Below are 24718 nucleotides of genomic sequence, written 5' to 3' on the forward strand. Positions count from 1 at the left end.
TTGATTCTTGATATCAGCAACAGACTTAATATGAAACCTTATGTTTCACACTTAATATGAAAGCTCATGTTTCATGAATCAATACATAACAAAATTGTAGGTTGTAAATCTATACTGCAATAGGCTCTAATGCACACACCACAGAGCTATTTTAAATGTACACTTTTGATTTCAAGTAACAACAACATTCATTAACAATGCACTTGATGCTGAAAGCTGGAAAAATACATTACTAGATAAAACATTTTCTCTCTGAAAGAGAAGAACTGTCAGGTGTTTCTTGAGCTACAAGCATAGACATTTTCGTGTGGACAAATTTACTGCATTTGTTTCAATTCATGTTCTCCCTTGCATGTCTCACAGCTGTGTAGTCTACACAAGAAATACAAACTCAAATATATTGAAAATAAAGTTCACCATGATTTTACATTGGACACACAACTAATAGGAACCCCATCTACTCCAAAGCTTCTGTGGAACTGAAGGGCCTCAAGAAAACAAGACACAAGTCTTAACTCTGCTTTATTCCTATATTTAACTCCATGGTGATACTTTTGAGGGAAACAAAGAGTGGATATTCACATACCTGCCATGCCAGTAACTGGTTTGGTTCAAGTTCAATAGCCTTCTTGTATGCTCCTTTGGCCTGATCAGGCTGCTCTAACTCAGCAGCTGCCAGGCCAATGAATACCCAAGCATTGTAGTTATTTTTTTCTTGCTTCAAGACTGCCTAAAAACACACAATTTTAAGTAAAAAATTGATTAAAGAAATGTAACTTATAGATCCATGTACTGAGTTTTATCACTACAGTTTGGTGGATCATTTTATATGGCAACATTATGAGTTAAGTAATTTTAAGGAAGATACTGAGATCAGTAATTTCAGTTATTATACCAGAGGATGCTTCATTCCTGAAGTGTTGAGCTAGTAACCTGTATCTGCAGCTCAGCAATTAAAGCACTCCTAGGAGGTCTGGATTGGAAATGGTTTTTTATCTCTATCATTCTAGAGTTAATTCTCTTATCACCACATGTAAGCAAATTCAAAGGAAAGGGAATAAAAGTTTACATGTGGGAAACTAACAGAAATAATCAATTAAGTTAAATCTGAAAATCCATCTCAACTATCACAACAATACTGTACTCTACACTCTGCACTATTAATTATACAGCTGTAGAGGTATGGGAAAAAAACCAAAATGTGCAAAAAGCCCCAAACTTACCTTCCAAGTATAAAATTAATTACCTTGCAATGTTTTAAGGCCTCCTTGTACTGCTTATTTCTTATTGCCTCTCTAGCACTCTTTAATGCTGCTTTCACCTCCTTATTTGACATTGTGGCTGCTGAATACAAAGGACGTATCATCAGTTCTTGCAAAAACAGATATTCTGACACATACAAAATGTTTATACCTTTATTGCACAGAGGTTATTTTAAACAGAGAAATATAGTGCAGTATGCCAAAATACATACAGCACCACAAACTGATGAAAAAGATGCCATGGCCGAAACTAGTCACATTTAGCTCTAATGCAGGATTCAGTCATTATTCCAAAGAGTTAGATGATACAAGGTAGCTATCCAAGAATAATTTTTTTTTTACAGGTTTAAGATAAATTTAAGGAGGAGGTGTTTTAAGAGCCTGTAATTAGGCTTAGGAGAAAACACACTACACATAGCAGCTCCTCTTTAAAAAGAAACTAAGCAGTGAACTGTGCTTAAGAACCCTACCGCCTGAGAAATGCGTTCCAGTGGCTGCTAAGAATCAGGGTTTTCCTTGTGTGCTTTCTACAGCAGCACCATGGCCATTTGTCAGTCCCTGGTGCGGCCCGCCGTGCTCCCCTCCCTTCATGCACGCTCACAGCAGATTCCGCTTCCGACTACTGCCATGAATCAAACAAGAAGAATCATTTAAGAACACAGCAGCAAGGCATTCGCGCTAATTTTAACACAATATTGCTATGTTCTGCTGTATGTTGTATACATCAAGATGAACTTTAGAAACACCACAGTCAAAGCTGCAGAGATAGGATGAGACTGAGAAACAACACTGCTGCTGCCAGCACCCAAAAAGATGAAAAAAGCAGCCAGCTGAAGAACAAAAAAACTTTTTAGGAGCTGCAAAGCAAAAATAAAGGAATGGCTGGACATAGGATGAGATCGAATTTCAAAGATTCCCTCAGAACCTATAAAGAAACCTGTCGGATTTGCATTGCTCAGCAGCTCCTGGAGATAAATTTGCTTCCTACATGGGAACAGATGCTTTGGCCACCACAAACGCAACCCACCGCGGGCACTGTCCAGCAGGAGCTGCACAGTCACCTACAGTCACCACTTCGGCTCAAACCTGGGCGCCGGGGAGGCAGCCGGCCCCCAGAGCGAGGCGATCCAGCCCGGCCTGCGGGTGGGGTCCGGGGCCGCGAACCGCCTGGAGAGGCAATCTACGCTCGCAGCCCTGCCAGGGAAAGCTGCCGCGGACCGAGCCGGGCCACCAGGGCGCGCCGCCGCCGCCACTGCCACCGCCACCCGCCGCTGCCGCACCTTCCGCCACCGCCGCGTCCGCCACCTCAGCCGCCACCGGGCCGCATGCGCACTGCGACGCGGACTAGTGACGCGCCGGGGCAGCCGCCATTTTCTCTTGGGGCACCGCGGGAGATGTAATTCCCGTTTCCCGGGGCACGCTGGGACTTGCAGGCCGCTGCCCTGAGCACTGTGACAGTTGTAGGCCGCAGTGAGAGGGTAGCGCGCAGCGGGGTGAAATCTTACGCTGTGGCCAGAGCCCCGGAATCTGCTTTCGGAACTGCTGCTCCTCGGTTAAAGAGCTGGGGGCTACGGTAGCGGGGCGATGCGAGACGGCGGGCCGCTGGAGCTAGCCGGTCTGGTGCTGCTCCTTATGGCCGCTGGGGCGAGAGCAAGGCCGCGGCCCGCCGCCCCGGAGAACCGGCCCCGATCTAACGTGGTGTTGGTGGCCTGCGACTCCTTGGTGAGTGATCGGGCCGTGGAAGGACACCCCTACAGGTAAGGGCGGGGCGGGGGGGAAATCCTCAGCGGTGGCCTGGACGGAAGTACGGAGCGTGAGGCACCGCGGCCGTACGGATGCATTACCTAGGACAGAGGCACGGGCATGCGCAAGCGGCGGTTTCCTGCGCGCGGCGCCCGCGGCGGGGCGCGGGCTTCAGCGGCAGCAGCAGCGGCGGGGCCACCGTGTGGCGAGACGCCCGCACCCCGAGTGCGCTCACCCCAGTGTTCACCCCAGTGTTCCGAACCAAATGCGGCCCGCTTCCCTGAAGGGTGCGCCTTGCTCGCATCAGAGGCTTCACAGCAGCCGAAAACCTCTGCGCAGGTGGCTCCCCCGGCCTGGTGTGATACAGCTTGTCGCACCAGGAAGGGGGCGTGCCAGCCGTACTCCCTGTCAGGGCAGCCGCCCCTGGAGCAGGGCTGGTTTATACAGTGAATGCTCTTCGGTTCGCTTGAAATGCTTGATGGCAAGCAAGGTCACTAAACCCTGTTACCCTTCCCATTGTAAATTCTATCAGTGTTAAGTCTCCACTTAGGGGATAGCGAATTTCTAGAATCACAGATGAAATTACTGACTTACTGAGCACCAAATACTGGCTTATTGAGGCTCTTATAAGGTATAACAACACAGTAACCTTGTGAGACATGTATCTATAGCAGAAGGCATTTAGCGGCTTCATTACAGTGATTTATAGTATATTTGGAGTACCCTTCAGACACAGAAATTTTCCCACTCGCTGATACTAATCCTTACATGTATCTTCGCAGTTTTCTCACTGTGCCCAGCAGCACACTAGAAATGCTTTGATGTGTTTTACTCCGGGGAGCCTTGTTTTCTCTAACTCGCTTGAACACTCCTTGTTGTGGAATCAAACATAAGCTCCGTGGTGTTAAGCTCCAGGTGCTTTCAGGTTTCATCACTTCTCTTTGACTATTGAGGAAGTTTGGTCGCTAGCCTTCTTGGGCTTCCCTCCTTGACTGCACTTGCCTGCTGCCTGTTTTTCTTGTGATGACTTTTTCCTAAATATTTTGCGAACATATATATTATCTTTTTTTCACACCCTATCTTTAAACACATTCATGGTGATTTCAAAGATAAAGAAATAGCTCCTTCTTCATTTATGTAATAGCTCCTTATTCACTTTCCTTCCTTTGACTCTATTCTCTGTTAATTTTATTTTCAGTAAATAGTCTTTCTTAATATTCCAAAATAATATGTGGTTTTTTCCTCCAAATTTTCAGTTTTACTAAAAGTCTATTTGCCAATAGTTAAAACTACAGTATTAAAGATCCTGAGAGTTAGTCAATGTCCATTTGATATTCAGATGCTAGCAGAGGCTGCAGACAAAGCTTAGCTGAACTTTTATATGTCTCCTTTAAGCAGGAAGATTCTCATAAACCGTATTACGGTAATTTATGAGGTAACCCTTAAAAATAAAAATATAAAACTCACTCTTTTTGTGGAATTCTTATGGAAACAATTAAGGACAAGGTACTGTTTTTGAACAGTGTTATCTTTGCATAGTGCGTACAAAGAAGAGTGTAGTAAAAGAAATGTGTAAGTTTTTTTCTGAGATGGATTTGAAGGTAGAAATAGATGAACCACTTTGATTACATCACTACTAGAGAATAGGAAGGATGGGGGTACTGTTGAAACAAATAGTTTTTCTGGACAAAAGTTTAAGTCCTGCAGGCTGTTAAAAGGTCTGGGCTTTTATTAGAAACTATGCCTGCCTTTGTGGTGGGTCACACTGCCTATGAAGGAATCACAGCTATTTTGCCAAGTGGGACAAGAATTTTCTTCACAGTGATGCTGGATTGTGTTTGGCCTGCCGAACAGCGACCTCTTGCTTGAACAGCTAGCTTTCTGCTGCTGTGTCACACCAGGTATTGTGCTATTCCAAGGGCTTCCTGCTGAAGTGTGCTAGTAGGCAATTCAGCTCCTGAATTTCTACATGAAATTTACTGTGTGATGGATGACAGCCTTTGCTTGCATTGCAGCTCAAGTTTCTGGATGAAAGGTGTTTGTGTTAAAGTAGGTACTTCAAAACCTAAAAATCCTACGCAGTTCTTAGGGGATGGATTTCCTGAAATAGCTGTTGAACTTCCACCTTCTCAGCCAATTCAAGATGCTTACTATTTTATCCTGTCATCCGTAGAAACAATAGTTATGTCACAGTACCCCAAAGTGTACTGTGACACCAAGAACATGGAGTTATTTTGCTGCTGTGTCATTGAATATGGTATCACAGTATCAATGTAAGGAACTCTTGTCTCCAGCTGTTCAAACAAGACTTTTTTGGAGAAACTTGAGAGTGTGTTGTTGACAGGACTGCACAGCACTGAGTACTTTTGTCATAGTTTAGGAATAGTATTCTCCAATTTAGTGTGCCCACTGAAATCACTCCAAACCATGTGCCACTTGCTCACTTCTCTGTCCCTCTCCCATTCCTCTGTGGCAGGCTGGAGCAGAGAATTGGAGACACAAAAGATAAAGGTCATGGATTGGGATAAGAACAATTTACTAGAAACAGCAGAACTAGAACAATTTACTAGAACAGTAACAGCAATAATGTTAATAACAAACCTGTACAAGAGAGGTGAGCAATTCACATTTGAACACTCAGCACCATACTTGGCTATGCAGAGCCCAACAGTACCTGTTGGCTGCCACACTACTCTGACCTGGAAGGGACCCCTTCCCCTGTTCCTGGAAGCTGACATGAGGTGGCACACAATAATCTCCATGTTTTTGCCTTGTCCCCTCCTGGCTACTGCAAAAATGAACCCTATCCCGGCTGGAACCAGGACAACTTTCTAAAGACTTTCAGCCCAAAGTTTTGTTCAAGTTTTTATTGTGTATTGCAGCTTTATTTCCAGTTTGTCCTACTGAGTGCTTGTTCAAGATGCCATTTGTAGTAGTATACAAGATTAGGTGATTGCTCATTTAGCATGTTCTGATATGAGATGAGTTCAGAGGCTGGGATGCTCTGGCAGTTATCTCTACTGGTGCCAAGTGAAGTGACTCTCTACAGTGCTGGGTTATCCAAGAATATTTCTGCTAGAAACCGAATGCTGGGAATTACATTTTCCTGCAGTTAAAACTGCAGTTGCACTATAGCCTATCTGTTCACTGAAGAGCCAGTCAGGCTGGGGCTGTGTTGGCACATCTAATTCAGCCAAGGAAAGGAATAAAAGTGACAGATAAAGCATGATGACATGAAATATGGCACTCTGCATGAAACCTGGTTTCATTGGATTATAATATTTTACTGTAAATTTACCTACTCAAAATGTTTCATGTTTTTTAAGTTACTGATTGAAAAATCTGTTTAAACAAATAGGTTATTAAAATGAAATAAACATTATGAAAGCATCAAAACTAGCATTATGGAAGTAGCAAAAGGGAACCATTGTGGGTGTAATTTCTGTGGGAGAATAGAAAAGGGATCAGAAACCACAGTTTCAAATAAGTTTACAGAGAAATGGTATGGATAAACCTTTAGAAAGGGTGAGGAATCAATGATGGTTTCACAGAAATATGTGCTAGTGCACACATCTACACTGGGATTCAGCCTTACTCCTTTTTACCTTTCACTGTACCTATTCCCATTGAATATGTCATGATACAACCCCACCCCGAAGAACTGGAGCTTGGAATATGTATAGTGATATGGGGAAATTAATTTTACTGTAAAGAAGCCCAGTTATCTTTTCCATTGCACTTTTTCAAAAGTGATCCATTTTATATTGTTCTGCTTAGAGCTTCTCAACACTGTTTTCCAAACCTGCATAGAATTGGTAGCATTTGAGCAACTCCAGTCCATGGTAACAAATAAATGAATTAATGCAGCTGATAATTAGCATTAATGCTTTTTATGTGTTGCTTTTGTCTCATTGCAGGATGGACGCTTGACGTTTTTGCCAGGAAATCAGACTGTGGATTTACCTTCCATAAATTTTATGAAAAGACATGGCACTGTCTTTCTCAATGCCTACACCAATTCTCCAATTTGTTGTCCTTCCCGTGCAGGTAGAACCAAGCAAAACACCAGATAAATGCTTGCACATGTCAATTTAAATATATGGTAATGATGAGAAATTTGAAATGATTTAATGGGCAGGGAATTGTTTTGTTTTTCAAGAAGATCCTTTGTTTTTTAGTTTGTGTTTGAATTCTTGTGGTATTCTTCTCTTGCATTTGTTTATCTCTTCTGTTTCTTATGTTTCTTCCTTTATTTTTTTGTTCCCGCTTTTTTCTGTTAAGGGTAAGCTCCCAAATCTTTTTGCAACCTCCAAAATCTGAAGCTTCAGATCTTTTTACAAACTCCAAAATCTGAAGCTTCATATTTTTAAAAAATCTCAGGATTTATAGAGAAATCATCAATTTGTTCTGCTGCAGTGCTGAAACTACACTGAGAACTACTGTCTCTTCCCAATATAAAGTTAATAAATATCTTTCCTGTATTCAGCAAAGAGTAATAAATAATAACAGCTGAATAAAGTGGTAGCAGTTGCCACTGTCTTCTAGATACGTGATGCATCTTTCAGTAGCTTTGAATACTTCCATGTTTTTCTTTACTTAATGTGATTCTTGTTCTGTGTTCAATTTCACACTTGCAGAATTTGCTAAGGAGATAAAAGGAAACTATATTCCTCAATCAAAGATTACATCTTAAAACATTTCTACCTTTTTCAGTTGTTGCAAAGACCCTCCTTAATCTGGATAAAATCTAAATCCTCCTTAAGCTAGCTATAAAAAGGTCCCCCTTCCTCTCAAAGCATACACTGAAAGAAGCAGCAAAGGCAGTCATATATAGTGTTACATTTTTAATACTCTCTTTATTGATTACCTAGTCCCCATTTCTTTTTCTCACGGTTACATTTTAAGTGTGTGATGTTACATGAACTAGCAGGTGGGCTTCCTTTCCTTTTCTTGATGCTTGAGTCTTTCAGCCAATTTTTATTGCTAAGAAGAGTACTTTATGTTATTTAATTTTAAGAAGTTTGTGAAAATGGCAGCTTAGTACTCCTGTGGGAAAGGAAATGCATGATGAATTAAATGATTCATCAGTTGTGTACAGTGCTGTAGGTAGCACTATAGTGACTACTGAGCTCATTATGTGGGGCTCTGAACCAGCAAGACATCTCTTGCTTAGCCAGGAGCTTGGATACCTGCAAGGAACTGAGGGTACAGCTACTGTGGGGGTATAAGGGATGATACCAGAAGAGACAGTGGGAAAGAGGGCTTTGGGATAGGGAAAGGACAAGCATTGCTATGTGGGGTTGATGCCCTTTTCTTACAGCATATTTCTATTGCTTGTGAAATGACTTAGTTCTGTTTTGGGACTATCTTAAATTCTAAATTAACACTGGAAAGAGCAAATCATTTCTTAATCATAAGCTGCAAAGAAATAGGAATTCACTTAAAAAAATCTTCCCTCGTAGTTTCTTTGCAGCTCTTGCCTTGATTTCCTTTCTTCTTGGTATCTTCTTTAATATTCTCACTTTGTTTCTGCAACTGGTAGTGAAGTAGATTACCCAAAAAGAATAAAATTGAGGGCATATTGTATTTATGAAAATACTATATGGTAAATTCTCTCCACAAATATACTTAACTTTAAACTCACATTAAATCTAACTGTAGTGAGGGTAACTAATATTCTGAAACACATGTAAATACAGGATTGTTTCATCAAGATCTGTACTACTATGCCATTTTCTTTCAGAAATCAAGAATATTTTCTGATCTAATTAGAACTTGATTTAATGATTGCATAGCACCTGGAAAGATAGGACCTTCTTCTGCAATTCTGGGGATTATTTTGAATAAATTTTGATACTTGTATTGATTATGAAATAAGATTTGGAAGAGGAATACTTTGTATTCCTTGCTCTAGTGCATCACTTTCAGACTTTTTACTTCTGTAATAAAGAGAAGATTAATCCCTTCCCAACCTTATAGGTGGGGAGTCACTAATCACTCATCTTTTTTTTTCCCCAGCTATGTGGAGTGGTCTTTTCACTCATATAACAGAATCTTGGAATAACTTCAAAGGTCTAGATCCAGATTATGTAACATGGATGGATCTCATGGAGAAGCATGGCTACCATACACAGAAGTTTGGGAAACTGGACTTTACTTCTGGACATCATTCAGTAAGGTAATCAGGCAGATTCTCCTGCTGTGAAATGGGCAGCAGTGAACAAATCATGTAGTGTACTGTAGGGTACTGTAGTTTTGGTCTCCATTTGAAATGATAGTAGCTTTAACTTAAAAGAAATTGTGTTAGGTACTAGCAGAGATCTGTCCTGCAGCTTTATGGAGAAGCAAGCATATCTCTTGCAGCTGTACTTTGGCTTTTACCTGTAGTTGAAAGGTAATACAGAAACTGGTTTTGCCCAATATGAATGGTTATTTTCTACCACTGGTATTATTGCTGCATAAGTGAAATTCATAAACTGTTTTTGCCTTGCCTCAAGACTCCCTGACTTCCTGGTAATACTAACAGTGTAGGAAGAGTAGAACAAAACCCCATACCTATAATAATTAAATATTAAGCCTACTGTCACAAAATGTCAGAGGTTTTGAGGGGTTTTTTTGAAGGCTGTAATTGTTCAAAGACTTGTGCTGTTGTGGTGGGTTTACCCTGTATGGACACACCAGGGCCACCATGATAGAACAAACTGTTTTGTGACTTCACCTCCCTCCAGTGAGCAGGAAGGAAAAAAAACAATGACTCAATGGTGGAGATAAGGACTGAGAGAGATCACTCAGGTACACAGCAAAACAGACTTAAATTAGGAAAATTAATTTTGTTTATTGCTAATTAGAAGCCAGAGTAAGGCAATGAGAAGTAAACCCAAATCTTAAAACTCTTTTCCACCACCCTTCTACCCAGGCTTAACTTCCAAATTCTCAACCCCGTCTACTCACAGGGGTTTGGGAATGGGGACTGTGGTCAGTTCATCACACATTGTCTTTGCCACTCATTCCTCATCGGGGTAGAACTCCTTACCTTCTTCTGTTTCAGTGTGGGGTCCCTCCCCCACTGATTTCTCCAAAGTGAGTCCTTCCCATGGGCTCAGTAAGGGTTCCTTCATGTACTCCTTGAGGAACAAGCTGCTCCAGTGTGGTCTCCCCAGAGGGTCACATGTCCTGCCAGTAAACCTGCTCCAGCTGGATTCTTTTCTCTGCAGGTCCGTAGGTCCTGCTGGAAGTCCGTAGGTCCTGCTGGAAGTCCAGTGCAGGCTTTCCACAGGATCACAGCCTTCTTTGGATATCTGTATGCTTTGGTGTGGGGTACTCCGTAGGCTACAAGTGGGTATCTGCTCCATGGACTGCAGAGGGCCAGCCTTCCTCACCATCTTCTCCATGGGCTACTGGGGAACCTTCATTCTGTGTTGTTTTTCTGAACATGCTCTATCTCACTGATTATTAATGATGTCTGTTGTTGAAATAATAATGAGAAGCTTTTGCTTTAATAATAAACAGGTTAGAGTTATTTAATGCTTCCTTTTTAGTTATGAGGGGATTTTGTTCTTTAAACTTGAACCTAATCTCAGTCTGACTGGATAATCAGACTGGCCTATGGCCTACATAGTATTTTTTGTCTGTATAAATCAGTATTATGACATTAGGTGCAATTAAGACGCACCCACACACTCCCTTATCATAATTTAATTTTAATGTTTATGAAACATGCTTTCTCTGTAAACCAGATACCTTAATTTGTTCTAAGTAATTTATTTAAGCCTATTTAGGTTGAAAGTGTGAGCCTAAACAAGAAGTTAAAACAATTAAAAAATTGTTACAGATAGCCTTTCTGGAAGATAAAGTGCACTGGTAAAATTCCTTTGGGGATAAAACTGGTTAGATGCTCTATAAACAATAATAATGTTGTGTTTTGATAAAAATATGTGATCAAACTTTGAGCAGTTTCATACTTTTCTGTATAATTTGGTTGGTTGTATTAAAACTGCCATGAACAAGATAAAGATTAGTCAAGGTCTTAGATAGTCTGCCTCTTACCAATGTCCACCATCATTCACTCTAGCAAAGAAACAAGGACATTTGCAGCTCAGATTTTTTTTTTTAGTGTTTTAGAGAAACATTAGAAAATCTGTTCAAAAAATATTTTATCATTAAAATGTTGCTGTTTTTCCCTCCTTCTTGCTTTCATCATACTCTTTTCTGTTATTTGTTTGATAGGATTTACACAAGAGAAATAGTTCTTACAGATTTTTGTCTAAAGTGTGTTTAATTGATAGTACAAGCCGCATCCATAATGTTGTTTCTAAAGGCAGCCTCACCAGTAAAGTTATTTCCCACTAGACTCTTTCCCATAAAAATCTCAGGCCCAGTTTACAAAGAAATAGTGTGCAGATATCTCCAAAACATGGAGAAGGGTCTACAAGATGGAGTGGTATATCTCAGTATTATTTTGTAGATGTGAGAAGAGCCATTCTGACATAAATGGATAATAAATAAGAAAGAAGATTCAGAAGCAGACATAAAAAGGCTGAATGTCTGAATATAAAATAGATGCACAATCATTATTGCTGAATTGAATAACAATTCTCCTTTTTGCAGGAATTGGAAATAGATTGCAACTGAAAGTATGGGGGAAGTTCTTCAGGAATTCATAATGTTTTTTGCTTGGAGGAAAACTGAAGAAAGCATTTTCTGTTGAGTATGTGACTTGTGTATGTATTTTCAGTAACCGTGTGGAAGCTTGGACTAGGGATGTTAACTTCCTGCTCCGACAAGAAGGAAGACCCATGGTGAAACTTACAGGCCACAGGAAGCAGTTTAGAGTAATGGAAACAGATTGGCGGAATACTGATAAAGCAGTAAATTGGATAAAGGAAGAAGCTGTTAACTTTACTCAACCATTTATTCTTTACTTGGGACTAAATTTACCACACCCATATCCATCACCCTATGCGGGAGAAAATTTTGGATCCTCTACATTTTTAACATCTCCCTATTGGCTTGAAAAGGTATGTGAATATAAAATTTAAATATTAATTTATTAATAACTGTACTTATTACAAACAGTATTTTATCCCTGGCTTTTCAGGATAGACCCAGCTTTGATATTTCACTACACAGTAAGAAAGTACTTGAAGGAGATGTTAGATTTCTGATTAAAGGCTAAGAAAATAGAAGTGCCAAATTTGTCTCTGTTGTGAGAAAAGGTTTTTTAGCAGTAGTCATTGAATCAATAAGTAAGTATTGAGTTCAATGGCTAGAAACATATTAAGAAAAATGAAATTGTTGCTCTTCTTAGCTGTAAATTAATTTTGGTAATGGTCTGAAGCTCATTGGTATGAACATTCTGTATTTTGCTTGTTAGAAATGATGCTATGTGTAATAATTTTGTTTGAGTTTTACAGTGAAAGATTGAATTTTTTCTGTAGTATGGACCTAGAACATAAAGCAACAGAAGACACAACAGAAGTCTTCCTTTTCTGTTAACTTTTTCTGTGCTGCTGTAGGTTTTCAAGCACCAGAAAGTGTCCTTTTGTCTGTATGTGTAAAACTAAGATATAGCACTCCATTCCAAAGAAGAAATACTTTTTTTCAGTCTTGTATAGTTTCCCGTTGTCATTAACTGCCATAAAATTAACTGCCATAAAATATAAATGTACTGCAATAGATTTAATTGCAGAAGGGCATTAATATTCTACGCAGCTGTAGAATTAGAATTAGGTTAATAACACTTTATACTTCAAAAAAACCCTCCATATGCAATTTATGTAACTTGTGGCCTTTTCCACAACAGAACTGCTAAACCTCTTTATCTAGGTGTACCAAAAATACAAATACTTCATAAAAAAGGATTTACAAATGAAGGTTGAGAGATGTGAATTTTTTCCATAATAGTGAGGGTTGTGGGTTCTTCTGGGAATGGTGAGAATTTTGTGGGGAGAGGAAAAGCTTGGGGAAAAAACCCTTTCAATTACAAAAAGCAAGATCTAGCTTAGTTGTTAAGGAGAACTGGGTGCTGGTGCTGATTACTAGGGTGCTGATTACTAGGTTAGTTGTATCTTGGGAAGCATAGGTACTTTTTTTTGAGTCACAGACCTTATAACATCTTTGACAAATTTTTGTCATCTTTTATCCAGTCAGAGTACTTTAACTGCACAGTTTGCTGGGCTCCTTCCCACCACTGTGTGTACATACTTCATTGTGTGGGCCACATATTACCATTTACTGACCATTGGCCAGTTCTTCTGCAGTGTAGGTCTTTTTTGGTCGTGGAAGAAGCAGTCTTTTAAAATCACAGAGGTAGTCTCATGAAGAAGTTCTATTGCATAGATGAAGAACTGAATTAAATGACCTGTTTATTTGGGCTGTAATACAGAACAGAGTATCAACCTGGTATGTTTGTGAAACGGTGTTGTTAACCAGATGGTCCCTTGTATTTCGCACAAGATGTCATTTTTTCAGGGCGTGTGGCTTCTTTCCTAGTTATGAATTATGTGTCTTGGTTTAAGACTATTCAAAGAGGTAGATATTCTAAAATGAGTTCCTCCTCTTAGTTTCAAACAATCCCTTTCCAGCAATAAGGAACCAATACCAATAGATATAAGTGAAAAAATAAGTGTAATAACAAGTGAAACAGCAACATGCAAAAGATAGCAGTGAATAATCATTAGATACAAACTTGCTGAGTCACAAGAGCTCCACAGGAACAAAGACACCCCAAACTGGTGGAGTGCTGCCCCCTTCTAATCTGACAGCCTCCCACTGCTGACTGCCTGAAGGGGCAAAGAGAAAGTGGTATCAGGCTCTTTCCAAGGTGGCACCTGCCATGGGTGACTATGCACTCCAAGAAATGAGGTGAATGGATGGCATCAACCCCTCCTGGGAAAGTTGGAGCATATGAAGGTCTAGTGGCAGATGGGAAGTTCTGGCACGTGTGGGATCAGCACCACTGTTCACTGCTTCCTCTTGCCCTGGCTGGATTCCACTGATGTTGGTGCTGGTGCCTTCTGATCTGCTGTAGTGCTGGGCAAGGGAGCAGGGGAAATTGGTCTCTGGACACTGATGTGGGGTGGCCCAACCCCCTGATCAAGCTTTGCTGCCTATAGAGTTTGCAAAGATCACTGGGAATACAGTTTGCTAAATGTAATTTTTCCAAATTGCTACAGGTGGAAGCCCAGAAATTCACCCATATCACCCCCCCACCCCGAAGCAGAATCTCCTCCTTCAGCAGAAGAGAAAGTCAGCTTAAGTTTCTTGACCTTTTAAAGGGGTTGGCATCTCCCGACTGCCCTGCAGTTCTGGTTCCAGAACGTGCTTTGGGTCTTAAAGGCACAGTAACAATCTTATGGCATAGATGGATATGGACTACAGTAACATTTTGGGTTGCCCAGGACATTACCGTAGACAGACAAAGGGATTGTGGCTTAGTGAATACTTAAAACTAGGCTGAAGTCCTGTAGAAAAGAATCATGGATGGAGAGGGACACTTTTTTCTCTCTTGTCTTAAGCAGCTAATAAATACCATTTGCAAAGTCCAAAATGTAACTCCAAAATGTAGCCAAGGATCTTGAGCAGTAAGAAAATGACTAAAGCATTTATTATTTTGTCTTAATGATTTTTTCTAGTAGTGTGTTTTCTATTGATCCTAAGGAAACTTACATTTTGTTCTATTTGACTGTTACAAAGCCAGATTTTACTTCTGTGGGTGCTTGAACTCTTGCAGATTTCTCAACTTGTTTAGCTGTCCAGCTTTTCCTCCAAGTAACAAGTGAAAGTACAAGAGGAAATTGCCTCAAATTCCCTTTTATTTAAGGGAATAGTAACAAGTACGACAGCCAAGGCTAAATGTGTATGTCAAATTTCAAGACTCTAAAGCTAGTACTGAAGCAGACAATATCTGTGACTATGCATAGTTTGAATGTAAAATTAGATTGGCTTTTTGGTTTCATACTGATGTTACATTCCTTTGTAACTAAATGGATTGACATATTTAGAAACATGTAGAAAGTATTAGAAAATTGGATTAATGTAGTCAGTTCTTTTTATCAAGGTGCCAAGACTTGTCGTCACTGTCCTGGAGGCTTTCCCAGACAACATGGTTTTCCATGTTGTTCTCTAGTCCCACATAACACCCAATCTTTTAGATCCATAGGTTTACAGTTATTCTACAGTTACAAAAACTCTATGCCAATACTCTGTTCCTACTCTAGAAGGCTGTTCTGTGATATCTCTCTTAAAAATATACAGCACTTGATGAAGCACATGTTTGTGGCTCCTAGCCTTAGCTTCTAGTTGTTTTTCACAGGTTTTTAAAAAACAATTTACCTGTGCAACTGTGAGGAAGTATGGAGGAGGTAGCTGCATGGTGTGACAAATAAGCAGCTAATGTTTCCTGGGCCGCAAATTGAGAACTGTGAATTTATGCTATAATTTTAGAAATTAAATCTGTGTTAAAAAACTTGTTTATATCAGTTGCTAAAGTAATGTTAATTTCCTCTTATTTTTTAGGTAAATTATGAAGCTATTAAAATACCCAAGTGGTCTTCTCTTTCAGAGATGCATCCAGTAGACTATTACTCGTCGTACACCAAGAATTGCACAGGAGAGTTTACAAAGGAAGAAGTGAGAAATATTAGAGCATTTTATTATGCTATGTGTGCAGAGACAGATGCCATGCTGGGTAGGTAATGTCTTATTACACAGTGGATTTCTAGTTCTGATATTTTTTTATTAGAAAATGCTGATAGGGCTAATCTTTGGAGGAAAAAATAGAAAACAAAACACCACAATTCATATCTGGAAGTAAGTTGTGGAAGTTACTTATTCAGTCTATATGATAAATGACAGGATAGCCTTTTAGGTGAGTTGAGAGCACTCTGAAAAGTAATCAAAGCCAGCAGTCAGAAGCTCTGTAGAAAACCAATGACTGCAGCAAAATATGGCATGACCCATTGCGCTGGTTTAAAACCCTGTGGGAAAATTACCCCATGGAAGCTGCCCCTCCTCCCCCATCCTCTTTTGATAGCACAGGAAATACTAGGAGGGACCAGAAGTCGAAACAATTTTGCCGAAAAACTCAAGACAACAATATAGATAAAAGAGGACACAAAAGGAGAGTGCTCCACCTAGAGGAAGGATGTTCACCAGCAAGAAAGCAAAAACACCCCCCAAAGAGAGTACCTAGTGTGGTTTTCCCAGACAGGCAAGATGGCACCTGTCATCTTCATCCCCTCCACACTGGACCATACAGCTCAGAGAAACAAAAGCAATGAGGCAAAAAATTTCCTGCAATTTATTATCCTTCTTCCAGCCTGGAGGAAACAATGGAAAACAGGGATAAAACAAAGCCTGTAGAGCTAATTTATCCAAAACAAGGGTCCCGCTGCTATAAGTGATGGCCCTGACAGTGGCAGCAGTGGCAGAAGCACTAGCAACAGTGGTGGCAGCAGCATCTTGTCTCATCTTCCCACTGCTCCAGGAATAGTTACAGCTTGTTGAGGTTTCAGAAACTGTTACAGCCTCCCTTGATTTCAGCAACAGTTCAGGGAACACTTCACAAGACTGAATCAACTTCAACACACCTTAGAATCTCCTGCTGAAAACCATGCCCCCTCCATGACATAGGTGGTATGTTATTAAATAGTGCTGGAAACTCCACCCTTCTTTTCCTCAGTACCCAGGACACTCATGTACAAGAGGAGCTAAATCTCTTTGATTAGTGCTAACTGAAATAATGGAAACGTTTTTGTGCAGGGGACAGACTGTAAAAGCTGAGCTGGAAGAAAAGATAAATTTTAGGGCATAAGTCGTTTTCCTTAGAAGCTGATTTCAAATGTGTAGACTGCATAACAGCTGTTACACATTAACTGAAGAGTAAAGTTACATTTGGAATGTCCCTTAGAAGCACATTATTGAAAGTTATGAAGAAATAATTAATTGTACATTCAGAATTCTTCAGAGTTTGCAGGAAGATCTACAGATAAAAAATTTACAATGCAAGTTGGTCTTAATTTACAGCATTTTATTTTTTGATTTGAAAAGTGACCATGAATGAACAAGAAGTTGTTTGCATACCAATATGAAATTCATGATCACATAAGCTAATCTTTTAGGCCTATGACCAGGACAGCATATTAGATTGGTAATATTAATTCATTTTATGAATGAAACAATGGAAGCCTTACAGGTTTAGGAAATAAGGGATTGCAAAGTAACTGCACTGCAGTTGTAATTTTATAACATCTTTTAACTGGTGTGTTTAGGCATGAATCATCCCAAAGTTTTAATATTTAAAATGCCTAAGTGCTTAACTACCAACTTAATTGATCTTGGCCCTGTCTTTGTTGCATAGATGTACATACAAAAATAGAAGAGTATATGTTGTGTTTTCATTGCACAAATGTATGTGCAACAAAAGAGGAGTTTCCTCCACTGGTCTAGGAGAGTTCCTTGAAATTTGCATGCTGCTTTGCAGGTACAGACCTTGGAAGAAATATTTTGAATGGATCCTTTTCAGTATCTTTTTTTTGTTGCAGGTGAGATTATTTCAGTTCTGCGAGATACTGAGCTTCTTGGGAAAACAATTGTTATATTCACTGCAGATCATGGAGAACTTGCTATGGAACACCGTCAGTTCTATAAGATGAGCATGTATGAGGGAAGTTCCCACGTTCCTCTTTTAGTTATGGGGCCAGGTTTAAGAGAACAGCACCAAATACCAAATGTAGTATCTCTTGTGGATATCTATCCTACTATGCTTGGTGAGTTAAGTAATTTCAGGTGACAATTTTTTTTTCCCTGTTACCATTACTATTCTGCTTTTATATCATAATAGTCAGAATGATGTCTTGACTTTGAGGCAATATAGTAACACAACTGGAGATAATTTATCTGTGGACCATATATATGGACTTAACAGAAAAAGTAAAAAATGGATGAAAAAATTAAATAAAGAAACTGATTGTCTTCCTTATTACTCTGTCATCCACATAATTACACTGACTGATTATATATAGGATTATTTGTTAGTCATAAAAGTGTTACCCCGCTCAGAGGGGTCCCATGATGAGGGAAGAGACGACAAAGTTGACTCCATGTATCAGAAGGCTTGATTTATTATTATATGATATATAATATATAAAAACTATACTAAAAGAATAGAGAGAAGGATTTCACTACTAAGCTATGCTAAGAATAGAAAAAGAATGTGTCCTCCCAGCCCGAGACGGCCGGACAGGTGTTCTGTGATAGGCTCTTAACTGCAAACAGTCTGACGGGGCCAATCACAGACATCCCCTGTTGCATTCCACAGTAGCAGATAAGAATTGTTTACAGTTTGTTCCTGAGGCCTCTCAGCTCTCAGGAGAGGAAAAATCCTAAGTAAAGGATTTTTCATAAAACATGTCGGTGACATAAAAGGGAATAAAACACATTTTAGATATGGATAATCCTTGCTAGCCTTCATACCCCACAGTTAACTACAGAAATTACAGTGTAAGCAAATACAGAGAAGAGATTAAACTTGAAAGGAGGAAGACTGGTTCATTAACTTAGCAAAGGAATGTCTTTTATGAAGGGTCATGTGGAAGAAGTGTGATGAAAGCTTTGTATAGGAAATGTAAAAATTATCTGGGCACGTGTAAAAAGATGTGATAATGGATATCCTTTCTTACCTTATGAGATATGAAAATACTGTGTTGGACGGAGAATAAATAAGAAGAACTAAATTTAAATTATTTAGATGGAAATCACTTTGAAGAGGGAATTTTTGAACAGCTATCTGTGATAAATCATGCAAGAGACAATTCTAATTGGAATTAAACATCAGGTAAAGTTATCTTTTGAGGCTTTACCTGTGATCTTTTAGGTTTCCAATCAGAAGAAATGTTCTTTTCAAACCAGGCTGAAAGGCTTGCTCTCTAATAGGTGTCACATGTACACTGTAGTTGCCTGGAAAACATGAGTGAATAAAACTGTACTTCTAGTAGTATATGTCAGTGAAAAATCCACTTTGATATTAAGTTGATTTTCTAAAAATTAAACAGAAGTTATTTATCTGTTTGTGTCTTCTCAAAACTTTTGAACCAGTTATCCAGAGAAAAATAGGATATCAAGTCTGAGTGGCTTTCTCTTCCAAATTTTGACATCAAATTCTTATGTATATGTATCTGTACTACATAGGGATCTTATACAAGTTATGGGAGCCTATGTAAAGAGTTAAAAATCTCTTATTTCTTTGTCTCTTTTTCCCAAGTGACATAATTGGTCAGATGGTTCCTTCTGTCTTTTCCTCCTGGGGGTTTTTCATTTGGGCTTTTTTTCCCCAGAACTTTATGTGCATAATTCATTCCTTCTGTTCTGGCAGTTCCCCTTCTCTGTGCTCTGAATGTCAAAAAGGCACGTATGACAAAAATGAGAACTTGAAGAGCCATCTCTCTCATGTATTATGTTCTCCGTCTACATGCTACTGCTGACTAGTGAGGAAACAGATTTCAAGTCTATTTTTGTGACAAATTTAATTGCTTTGCTTTGTGTTGTTGCATGGTAATAATCTCTTTAAGATGCCATCCAAATTCTTTGGTCAAGAGTGCCTCCTGCACTGGCTTTGAGAATAAGTGTAAATGTTTTGATTCCAGCAGAATCTGAGTGATACGAATGTACAGTCGGAACTGCAACAGCTCTTGCCTTTTGTAACAGGATGTAGCATAATCTCCAGGCAGCACTATCTTTGTTGGTCTGTATAGAAATACCTTTGGCTCTCTATTGGAAATGCAGGAGCTGCTGAATGGCTGGAACATTCTTTGCACATAGAAAATCCAGTTACTGCAAGTAATAGCATTACTGGTTTAGAATGACAGAAGAGCCCATATCCCTTTTTCATTTGTTGGAGTGTTGTGTGTACTTGTTCAAATTTTTTTGCCCATGCATGATCAGGGGCTGCTTGCTGGGTTTATGTGTTATAGGTCTTCCCAGTACTTTGTCAGATGCTGTCTGGGCAGAGGACAAAAAGGAAGACGTGTGCTGATGAAGGAAAGTCACTTCTGAACAATTTATATGCACAGAGTATCACCAGTCAACACAAAACAGATTAAATGCTACCATGGTGCTCTGTGAAATGGAAAGTTTTGAATTTTGAATTACTATAAACAATGTTGAGTGGGGTGATTAAAAACAGCAGTACTGTCATACATGGTTTTTAGGACATGCTTGGGATTCTCAGCTATGTCTTTCAGAATGTTTTTGAAAAACCTTTGCAGTCTTTTAACCTGATCTTTGGGAGCTAGGGAAACTTGTGGTTTAAGTTGATGCTGCAGAGCTTATGGATATTACAGCATCTTCTAGTGGCCATCTGGCAGGCTATGGAGTCATCCAGTGTTTTCTGTACATGCACTATGTTGATACCACCTCAAATATCATTACTACCTCCAGTCCTGCCAGAGAAGCAAGTGACCCTGCTCCTCAAGTGTCCCCACCAGTTATAGGTGATAATAATGGACAACTTTTATGAAGCATTTCATTATAAACGAATGAAGAATGCTACAGATGAACTTGGCACCTTTGTTGTTCAAAAAATAAATGGCTAAAACATGTTGGATATGGAGCTTTTATGGTTCTTTCATGCTGCCTTGTTCTTTTTCTTCTGCCTGATATAGTCAGAGCAAAAGAAAAATGTTTGGAACCGTGATTAAAGAATAAAACAGCACCATCCATCAAAGGAGACTATTGTGGTCCCTTTTCACAAACTTCTATTAAAGGTTAAGTTATACATAGATGATATATTTGGTGATATATTTCAAGATGCTGGGCAGCTTGCCTTAGGAAGTTTCTTAACATTTTTTTTATTGTGTGTTTTGTGATAATAATTAGGAGAGCACATTTTATTGTCAACATTCAGACATTGGTAGCATTGTGTTAGACTTTTTTAAAACTGAAAACTGCAGTAGCATTTTGATTTTGTGTATCTTTCCTTAGATATAGCAAGAATTCCTATCCCACAGAACCTCAGTGGATATTCTCTTATGCCACTGCTACGTGAAAAGGCTGAGAGCAAAGCGTTACCCAGAGGACCTCGGCCCTCCTGGGTGCTGAGTGAGTTCCATGGATGCAATGTGAATTCCTCTGTGTATATGCTGAGAACTGGCAAGTGGAAATACATCACATATTCGGATGGCTCTTCAATACTGCCCCAACTCTTTGGTATGCTGCTTTTATGTCTTGACTGACTCGTTAATTTACTTCAGTGGAAATTGAACCCTAACTGACTTTTTGTTTGTTACAGACCTTACTGCTGATCCAGATGAGCTTACAAATCTTGCCATAAAATTCCCAGTAACTGTGCGTTCTTTGGACAAAATACTTCGCTCTATAGTAAACTATCCAAAGGTTTCTTCTGCTGTTCATGAGTATAACAAACAACAGTTTATCAGTTGGAAACAAAGTTTGGGTCAAAATTACTCAAGTGTTATTGCAAACCTTAGGTGGCATCAAGACTGGTTAAAGGACCAAAAAAAATATGAGAATGCAATTGACAAGTGGCTTGGTAAGTAGATACAGACAACCTGGATTTCATATGAATGAGGATGTAAAAAAATTATACATTTGTAATATTATGCTGTAATATTATTTGTAATATTATGCTGTATTTCAAATGGTTATTTCACTTAACCATTGAAATACATTGAAATAATATTATGCTGTATTTCAAATGGTTTTATATATTTCACAATTATTTTCTTATATATTTTCTTATAAATTGAAAGTAAAGATAACTGAACTGTTACTGCTTTGTGTCAGAAAGCCAAGAGCATTTTGTATAACTAGCCAGCACAACAAAACTAGAGTTTTAGATGTTATTATTCTGAAGGTAAGTGTATATAGAAAAGGTAGTGTGCAAATACTAATTGTGTGTATGTAATATTTAGCTGATTGCAAAAGTACAGTGTTTTAAGCATTGAAACTCAATAGGAACCTCCATTTATAAGGAAAAGCAAGGATTATAAAACTTAGTGAAATAAAGTGCCATTTATAATGGAATTTTCTGTGTGTATTATAAATCTAGTTTGAAAAGACATTCATCAAAAAGTTGGTAACCAGTACAGGTCTGAACATAGGCGTGGTTCATGCAAGTACTTAATTATATCAGCATTCCTGTGTTAGAAGTGATTGACTCCCCATGTTTTCAAGGTCTGTCTGCTAATCTCTTGCTCCTCTCTGCTCATCATCATAAATTAAAAAGAAAACCCCTTTTTGCCAAACCTATGAGTAGAGCAGTTCTCTGAAAAATGATAGTGTGATTTGTGTAACACAAAATAAACACTGCTTGAATGCAGTTAGATTATGCAAGTAAATGCTTTGATGCACATCAGTGAATGGAAAATTTAAACCTAAAATGTACACAGAGGAGACTCAATTGAAGCTTGCAGGAGGAGTTAACAGAAAAATACTGTTTCCCATTTTTCCAGTGACCTGACAAAAAGAAAGTAGTTTTAGAAGAAGGTAAGAGTTAGGTAACAACTCTTCCACTTATGGGAATATGTAGTTACAGCAGTGCTGATGTTTGCTAATTCTTGGTCACCATCATTGCTGCTATAGTACCAGTTCAGAATGACATTATGCTTCATACATAAAATGTTTTCTGGAATCTGTTATTAAATGCTCAGTAGTAGCAGTAAGCCAGTAAAAATAAACATAAAAATGAGACATATTTTCTGATGGCTCCAAACTCATTTCATGAGCAAATTCCTACACAGAGTTAAAAATTCTTGAAACCCTGTAGCACATGCCATTATAATTCTTATTAAAATGAGTTCAGGTATGGTTGAAATTACTTAAACAAAATAAATGGGCTGCATAATTAGAGGAATTATTTATATCCATATGAAAATTTGTTCAAGAGAAGAAAGAATAAAGAAATTCTCACTTTCTAGAGGTCTGGACAGAATGCAGTACATTGTCCAAAATGGAGTAAAATAAAATTATGGTGAACTGGATGTGTTTTTTGTGTGTGCTTTTTAATGATTGAATGTTTAAGATGTAGGGAAAATTGTATTTTGTCAGTTCTGTGAACAGTGCTCTTCTTGAAGAGATGAGCTTTTAAGACTCACTGATATTAGGTTTACAAAAGTGCCAGTTGTGACACTCTCTGAAATAGAGGAACAAAAAGGAAAAAAGCCTTGCAACGACATCTTGTGCTACAGACTGTCCAGAGTGCATGGGGCAGGCTTCTTGAAAATTCAGGAAACCCCAGGAATGGGCCAGCTCACAGAGCAGAGCTTGTTGTTGTTCAGGAACCAGGTAAAATCATTATTCTGCTGGGTCACATGTCTTGCAGTCTGATTGTAATATGGAAAAGGTATCGTCCAAAAACACAAAGTAGAAAGATGAAAGAGAAATTATTAAAACAGAAGGCTGCACTTGCTAGGGTACTTTTAGAAAAGTTTTAGTATCTGTTAGTCTTGAGGAATAATTTGAAAGATTTGTGTTTTCCAGGAGACCAGAACTTTATAAATGTTTGTGACAATGGGAGTCAGAGCTGGGAAATGGTGATGACAGGTAAAAAGGACTAGACAATATTAAAAAAATAATTGGATGCCTTTATTTCAGGAAAAAGTGTGAGGAACTTAGATTAATAGAAGGGATAAAATAATTCAGAAAACCAGAATTTCCAGTGTGTGCTACTGTGTTCTCTGTAATTTTTTTTTACTGTCTTCCTTGGTTCTACCAGTTTTCCATGAAGTTTCTTTAGAACAAGACTAGAATTATTTCCTTGTGCTTTTATTTTCTTGGTCTTGTTTTAGACTCCTAGCAGGGATTTCTAGTTGTAGAAAAGAAATGCAGGTCCCTAAATTTGTGACTCCTTGAGTACTATTTTCAAACTTAACACCTTCAAAGATATTGAATATGATTTTCTTTTACAGGAGATGTTGATGCTCTTCTGGGCATCCAATAAAGGTGTTGATATTTGACTGGCCTGATTGGGATGGACAGACACCCTCCCCAACAAATCTAATTTAAAGCCCTGTTCAGGAGTCTGGCGAGTCTCTGACCAAAGATGCTTTTTCCCTGCTTTATCAGATGGACCCCATTGCCCCCAGGAAACCAGGGCATGGCAAAAGGACTGAGTAACCAAAGTCCTGACTATGGCACCATGGTTTCAATGATTTGTTGCCCCTCCAGGGTCACCTGCCCTTTGATAATATAATTTCATAACCTATGAGCCCATAAAGAAAATGCACATTATCATTCTGGTTTCAGATTGCTCAGCCATAGCTAAGAATAAGCCTTTGAAATGTGAGGAAGTGTGTCAGAACACATCCTCACAGTTGTTATGAGCCACTAGCAACAAGAATAAAGCATATTGTTAATTTAAACAAGTTTAGAAAACCAGGTTAGCAGTATCATCTTTCAAACTGATTTTTCACTCTTCTTTCCTATTCTGTTTTTTTAGATTTTAAAATGAAAGATAACATGTCTTTCTGAAGTACCTTGCTGTCAAATGTTGTTTTATAGCTTTTCCTAAATATAGGTGCTTGTTTCAGCTTTTGTGAAGTCACATTACATTTAATTTCTCTTTCTTACTGAAGGTGCAATGACTAGAAGGTTAAAATTAAAATTGGAAGCAATAAACCTCTCCATAAAACATTTTTAATCTTACAGCTGGAACTATCCTGAGGTCTTTAGGCTTATGTAATACTGAAAATTCCACT

The 24718-nt window shown here is 38.8% G+C and overlaps 2 protein-coding genes across 12 annotated transcripts in view; one reads left to right on the forward strand and one right to left on the reverse strand.

Annotated features, from left to right (window-relative positions):
- The window catches only part of SKIC3 (SKI3 subunit of superkiller complex), a 47950-nt gene extending 44447 nt beyond the window's left edge, over nt 1-3503 (reverse strand). Inside the window, exons 1-4 of one of the 9 annotated variants that reach the window (XM_050986574.1) lie at nt 3241-3503; nt 1733-1884; nt 1247-1344; nt 587-730 (exon numbers count right to left, since the gene is read on the reverse strand). In XM_050986574.1, the coding sequence (XP_050842531.1) occupies nt 587-730; nt 1247-1336 (234 nt within the window). In that variant the 5' untranslated portion in view covers nt 1337-1344; nt 1733-1884; nt 3241-3503. The other 8 variants (XM_050986575.1, XM_018920578.2, XM_030236750.2 and 5 more) reach the window with 8 other exon arrangements.
- ARSK (arylsulfatase family member K) lies at nt 2846-23002 on the forward strand. 3 transcript variants are annotated; one of them, XM_050986578.1, is made up of 8 exons: nt 2846-2984; nt 6923-7052; nt 9024-9183; nt 11740-12022; nt 15522-15693; nt 17549-17773; nt 20985-21209; nt 21292-23002. In XM_050986578.1, the coding sequence occupies exons 1-8, from the start codon at nt 2847-2849 to the stop codon at nt 21558-21560; spliced, it is 1602 nt and encodes a 533-aa protein (XP_050842535.1). In that variant the 5' UTR covers nt 2846; the 3' UTR covers nt 21561-23002. The 3 variants fall into 3 exon arrangements, with proteins under 3 accessions (XP_050842535.1, XP_050842536.1, XP_050842537.1); XM_050986579.1 differs by having other exon boundaries at nt 2890-3019; XM_050986580.1 differs by lacking the exon at nt 2846-2984 and having other exon boundaries at nt 7016-7107.
- Nucleotides 23003-24718: the final 1716 nt, after the last annotated feature.

This window comes from Serinus canaria, chromosome Z, assembly GCF_022539315.1.
Source record: "Serinus canaria isolate serCan28SL12 chromosome Z, serCan2020, whole genome shotgun sequence".
Lineage (NCBI taxonomy): Eukaryota > Metazoa > Chordata > Aves > Passeriformes > Fringillidae > Serinus > Serinus canaria.

What these genes read in the sequence shown, in the direction of transcription:
- ARSK (XM_050986578.1), top strand. Translation starts at nt 2,847, where the DNA reads ATGCGAGACGGCGGGCCGCTGGAGCTAGCCGGTCTGGTGCTGCTCCTT. An exon ending in CTCCCTATTGGCTTGAAAAG is followed by an intron (nt 12,023 to 15,521) that starts GTATGTGAATAT and finishes CTTATTTTTTAG; the next exon opens with GTAAATTATGAAGCTATTAA. An exon ending in AATACTGCCCCAACTCTTTG is followed by an intron (nt 21,210 to 21,291) that starts GTATGCTGCTTT and finishes TGTTTGTTACAG; the next exon opens with ACCTTACTGCTGATCCAGAT.